At 35.0% G+C, this 6,043-nt stretch overlaps 1 protein-coding gene across 1 annotated transcript in view; it reads right to left on the bottom strand.

Annotated features, from left to right (window-relative positions):
* MRC1 (mannose receptor C-type 1) overlaps positions 1–6,043 on the bottom strand; it is an 82,631-nt gene that overhangs the window by 28,987 nt on the left and 47,601 nt on the right. Inside the window, exons 14-17 of the mRNA XM_011364416.2 lie at positions 3,922–4,049; positions 3,344–3,431; positions 2,038–2,182; positions 452–493 (exon numbers count right to left, since the gene is read on the bottom strand). Coding sequence (XP_011362718.1) covers positions 452–493; positions 2,038–2,182; positions 3,344–3,431; positions 3,922–4,049 — 403 coding nt within the window. The remainder of the gene's footprint in view (positions 1–451; positions 494–2,037; positions 2,183–3,343; positions 3,432–3,921; positions 4,050–6,043) is intronic.

Here is a 6,043-nt window from a genome sequence, read left to right as displayed (position 1 = left end):
AATACAGCTCTAGACTAGAAGCTGATAAAGGCAAGAAAATAGATTCTCTCTTTAAGCATTTGGAGGGAGCATGGTCCTGCCAATACTTTGATTTCAGCCCAATGAGATGGAGTTTATATTTCTGATCTCTAGAACTGTAAGGGAACAAATAGGTGTTGCTTTAAGCTACCAAGTCTGTGGTATGTGCTAAAAAAGAAATGTGGGCTCTTGGATTTGATTCATGGACCTCTGAGAAACTGTACTAACGATTGCCTTATGTTAGTGCATATGAGCATCTGTCTAGAGAGAAGGAGGCAAACTTTCATGATTCTCAAAGATATTAAGAACTTCTGCTCTCCACCTTCTTAGGATAAGTTTTGTTTTTCGTTTTTTGTTTTTTTTTTCACTGTGAGAGGAAAGAGGGAGGGGAAAGGCTATCAATATGGAAATCAGAAAATTAGAAAACACCTACTGTCTTCAGGAGCTGGTGTTGGCTCAGGTTTTAATTTTTGTCCTGGAAAACAAAAGAAAATTGATATAAAATGTGCTATCCTGCTATTAGATATCCTTCTAGTTTCATTATTTTCATCTGTCGATGGATGTAGCTAAAACCTGAATTGTTTGTTTTTTTCTCCCCTGCCTCTCTTCCATTTTCCAATTTTCCTATCACGCTGTGGAGGAGGAGAATAAAGGAAAACAGAACTGGGAGTTAAGAGATTACCAAAGTCGCTACAATAAAAGCCATCAGAAACCAGAAGAGAGTTTTCAGGCATATCAAAGAGAAAAAAAAGAACAGGAGTTTTGGAATTAGACCTGGGTTTAAAATGCTTACCCCTAATGTTATCAACTCAAAAAGGAGTTAATAATATGTGTAAGTAGGTGGGGTAAAATATGTGACTTATTGGTATTTAGGAGGTCCTCGATAGATGTTAACGCATCGTATAATTAGCTGTGAAATTACTTAAAATATCATTTGAAACCATTAAATGTAAACTTCTTATTTACAAAATATGTCTTTTTCAAAGAATCTTATTTTTATTAAATGTGTGTTTCATTAAAAGTTGAATGAAATATTTTTCTTTCTAAGTAGTTACCCCTATATCTGGGATTGGTTGGAATCCAATAAAAAGGACTCCGGTTACCTAGCCTTTGGTTTAATGTATTCAACATCCATAAGAATAGAGCTACTAATAATACATAAGAAAACTAGTCATTGGTAGCTAGAACTTAAAAAAAAAAAAAAAAAAAAAACTAGCCCCTATTTTTTTTTACAGTTTTTTAAAAATTTATTCCTCCATTCCGAAAACTTTGAAAGCAACTAACCTAAGGAAAATAAGCACAGACAGCAACAGTGTCTCGAGTGGTAGAAATGGGACAGTAGTTCCCGACAGCAGAGGGCAATGTGGTTCCATTTATCTGTTTATGAAGGAGGAAGTTGTATTATTTTGGTTCATGAGTGGGTCTGTTGGTTTGTTAATTTTAACATAAGAGCCTGGATCCTCTGATCTGAATGTCTGATTTGGAGATGTGGAACTTTCTAGGTCAGGATCGTGACTGACAGCATGCACTAACTGATACATGGTGAGTCCAAATACCATCAGGGACCTCAAAATGGTGATTGTTCTTTGTAGTGAATGAACACTTCCTTGAAAATCAATACTTAGGACATTCAGACTCAGGGAAGCTGTCACTTAGCTAACGCAGGGCAGAAGATAAAAATTAAAAAAAAAAAAAAGGCACATTCATTACTCTGCTCATGGAGCTGAGCACCCACTCCTCGACTGTAGAATCTGAGCCAGAAATCACAGTTTGTGGGAACTCTTTTGGAGAACGTGACTCTGGTCATCTAGGAGTCCCAGGTGGCCTTTGGACATTCTGTGCCTTTGGAACATTTATCTGTGCTCGGTGGCTTCATTTTTATTCTGTGAAATGATGGTCCCTGCCAGTTCCCTTATTTTCTTATTTTGTCTGTTTGTTTCCTCTAATAAAGGGAAGACATTGGGATGTCAGGAGGTTAGTTCTTCAAGCTGAGATGAAGCAGAGAATGGGTTATCATACCTTTTCGTATCTGGCAGATCCAGTTCTTAAGATGTTCACAGTTAATATCATTCCAGGACATACTAGAATCACCTTTCAACTCTCCACAGTATTCAGTGTTCCCATAATTATTTGGCTCTCCATATGCCCAATTTTCATATGAAACCTATATGAAACATTACATTATATATAGAAACATTACATCTCAACCACTCAAGCATTTATATCAGGCCAATGCCAATCATCTATCCAAATAGGAAAGGAAAGATATATTTACATTTTGTAAACCCATTTAATTTTTCCACCATAGCTTTGCTTTGAAAGCAAAATTTATAAACATGGGTGAGAAAGAAATAGCTTTCATTACATGGAAACTTTTGAAGTTGAATAGAGTATGCTGTTGATTATTATAAAAATTTCTTTACTCTCATTAAATAAAACAGCTCCAAGACCACAAAAGTGAGCAAAGAGCTCCACTTCTCAGTATTGGGAGTTCCTACATTTATAATCCACTCTTAAGGGACAATATTTCAGTGTAATTTTGGAAACTTTCTCTTTATTAGTAGCAAAAAGAAATGCATTAGTTCATTTTACAAAGAAAAAAGATCTATAAACGGTGGAAAAGAAGTAGAGGGCTGGGTTTAGGTCTCCTATAGAATTTTCAACGTGGAATCATAGCCCATAGGGTTTTGGACTAAGCATTATAATCTATTTTGCAGTGATAAAAAATATAAAATATCAAAGGAGCCATATTTTATACAAGTTCCTTGAAAAGTTGCTGGTGGGTTTGTTAGAGAAGGTAGAACTGAAATCACAGAAAATCACTTCCTGTGATGACTAGGGTGGCCAGCAAGTATCCTAGCCTCTCACTTCTCCATTTCTGAGAATGGAGAAGTCTGACAAAACCTAATAGTTATTAATGGAATATCAAAAGATGTTTCCAGATCTCCTGATCTATAAGAGGCTTCAAAACACTCAATTTTAAAGTTTAACTACTTACATGCCAATTTTGCATGATAAAATGAAAATATTATTTTATATAATCTAGTGGAATGAGTTTCCTATATATATATATATATATATATATATATATATATATATATATATATATATAGTCAACGTGGTTATGCATTGGGTGAATAGGAAAACTATACTAGGGCAAGAGCAGAATAATGATCCTAAAATAGAATTTATTTTTTATAGAAAAATATTTCTAGCAATCATAAGAAACTTTCTTGCCAAAAATGTTGATCAGGCCAAAAGATAACATTAAAATAAATACTACATGATAAAGTAAGAAAATGATGTATTAAATCAAATTACTCACAGGAGAACCATCACTCCAAGTAAAGCCCTCGGAAGGACTTCCATATGTCAGCCCCAACCAAAACAGTTCATGGTAGCTTCCACTAACCCTGCAAGTTACAAGACGTACAGAAAGCTTATACTATGGCATGAAACAAGTTTGGTTACCTATGAGGATTCATCAAAACTGAAGGTTACTCCCGAAACATAAATTAGTACACGAGTAAATGCAATGATTAAATGGAAGCATTATGCAAGAAATGTATATTTGGTACAACCCATAAATATCCTGAAAACAAGCCACTGCTTGAGAATGCGTAACTGTAAAGCAGTGAAAGATAGTCATTCACTCATTCATTTAACAATATGTATTGAGTGTCTTGTACTTTTATAGAGCCATTCATCATGGGATTTATACCTATAATAGTAAATCATTTGGAAGTGAAACTAGATTTAAAAGGGCCTGTGGATTCGGGACACACTGTATGGTCTCAAAGCTGCACCATGAGCAAACAGTTTTGGAAATATATGAATTGTCTCAACAGCATTAACATCAAATAGGTTTTTTAAAAAAGAGTATTCTATAGAAAAGATACTTACGCTATCAATCGCCAGATTGCTTGCTGGTCCTCTTTGTTATTGATACTCGCTAGATCCCCACCCAGAGCTCTGCAGAAATCTCGAGATTCAAACCATGTTTTCTTCTCATGTTTTCCTTTTGTAAACAGCTAAAGATGATATGGTTTCATAAGTTAGTTTATACTTTGTAGCTCATCAAATCAAGAGAAATAATTATTTACTTCTGAAGAGATTTCAATGATAGGAAAGCAAGTCATAGCAATGGCCCAAAACGATGTAATTCCCTCAGTTAAAAATCAATTTATTTCAGCTGAAACTGATTGGATTTCATTAACCAATGTCACTATAAAAAATAATTATAATAAATAAATTAATTAAAAATTTAAAAAATTAATCAATTTATGAGTACATATTTGGGTAACAAAATTTGGAAGATGATTTTGTTGAGAAAACCCTAGAAAATAAGATTATTTGATAGCACCAGAGAAATTAGATTAAAATCTTAGAAGCCTGAGGCATATGGATTAAGCATACAGCTCATTGTAGAAGACAAGATTAATTTGGTTAAGTATGACAAATGGCATTGAGATAGAAAAAAAAATGAAAGAAACTTTTGATACAGAGTAAGTAATCATGAATAAAGAAAATTTTAAGGACAATAACCTCTCTAAGATTGTGCCACAGACTGTTACCCCGTTTAGCTTAAACAATGACTAACACTTCGTTGGCAGTGTCTTTCAAAACTGCCTTGTCTTCTTTTCTTATGAATGCATATTTTTCCAATTATTGGAGCACATGCTAAAACAGACACTCATCTGGCAGAGCATCTAAAAAGATGGGTTATAAGCTAAACTCAATTTAATATGTTAATAATTTAGGGAATATGTCATATTATCCAGAAGACTGCAGTGAAATAGAACCCACAATGACAGTCTGGGGAACACCTATCAGTATGCAAACAGTATGGGAGTTCACTGTCTCCATCAACTTTTATAATTTTTATTCATTGTTTCTGAGTCATGGCCCCATCAGCCAAAGCTTGTGGAAAAAGGGATTTGCTTCTAATGGACTATGGCTGCCCACCTGTCATCAAGCAACCCAAGGTGACCTTCACGTGACCCTAACTTGAGCTATCTGGACAAAGGTGTCTTGAACAAGTTTCTACATCAGTAACCCCAAGACTCCTGTGAGTACCTTGACTTGCTAGACTGTGATATGATTTTATTTTCTTAAATCAATTTACTATCAGTTGAATTTTATTAATAATTCTAACGTCTTAATCTATACTAAGATGGTCTGTATATTCCCAAATAAACTGTACTCCCAAGCACTTCTAAAACCACAAACTTATGTGGGTTTATTGAATATCACCTGAATAACATCTTCTGGAACCTTGTTTTACTTCCTAGCTCTGGAGAATTCTGCTGTTTCTCTCGAAGTCCTACAACAAATCCCCAAAGCCTACCACCCTCAGGGGAATGGCTATTTATAGGATAAACCTGGCCTTTCTGTAGAACTCAAAAGTACTGGGAGGCAACAATAAATTCCTGATTTGCTTTGTGTTGGTCTTTTATAAAATCCTCTCTTCTCTAAGTTCAATACATTCCTTTCGATAGAAATTATGCTTCTAGCCCAGACTGGCTATTCCGGATTGAACAGTTCGTCAGGCTCTATTGCTGCTAAGGGGAGTTTTACACCCAACTTGTTTATCACACATCAACTTTGAGATTAAGCCACCTCATTCAGATACACATTATTAATTCAAGTTCTTCATTGACCTTGCTGGAAGGCATGCCATAGCCATATGCTTCTGAAGTGATTGAATAACAGAGCTCCTAAGAGCAGGACTTTTAGGGAATAGTATTATTAAGCAACAGATAAGTACATTTTTGTATTTGGCTAAATCTCACCTTCTCTAGAAAAGATATGACTTACAAGATGGGGAAAAAAAGGCCCAATGCTGAATTCGTTGGCGTTTTTGTTTGTTTATTTGTTTGGATGAACTTGATTGCGTTAGGAGAAAATGGATGGTCCAGCCTAGGACTATATAAAATAATAGCAGAATATCACTTTGTCACTTAAAGAGCACTGAATGGCCATGTGCCCCTACTTAGCAGTGCCTTCCATTAAGCCTAATAATCAG

The sequence above is a fragment of the Pteropus vampyrus genome, unplaced genomic scaffold, assembly GCF_000151845.1.
Source record: "Pteropus vampyrus isolate Shadow unplaced genomic scaffold, Pvam_2.0 Scaffold96, whole genome shotgun sequence".
In the NCBI taxonomy this organism is placed as follows: Eukaryota; Metazoa; Chordata; class Mammalia; order Chiroptera; family Pteropodidae; genus Pteropus; species Pteropus vampyrus.
Note: the sequence above shows the minus strand (reverse complement) of the source record. Positions and strands in the feature narration are given on the sequence as shown.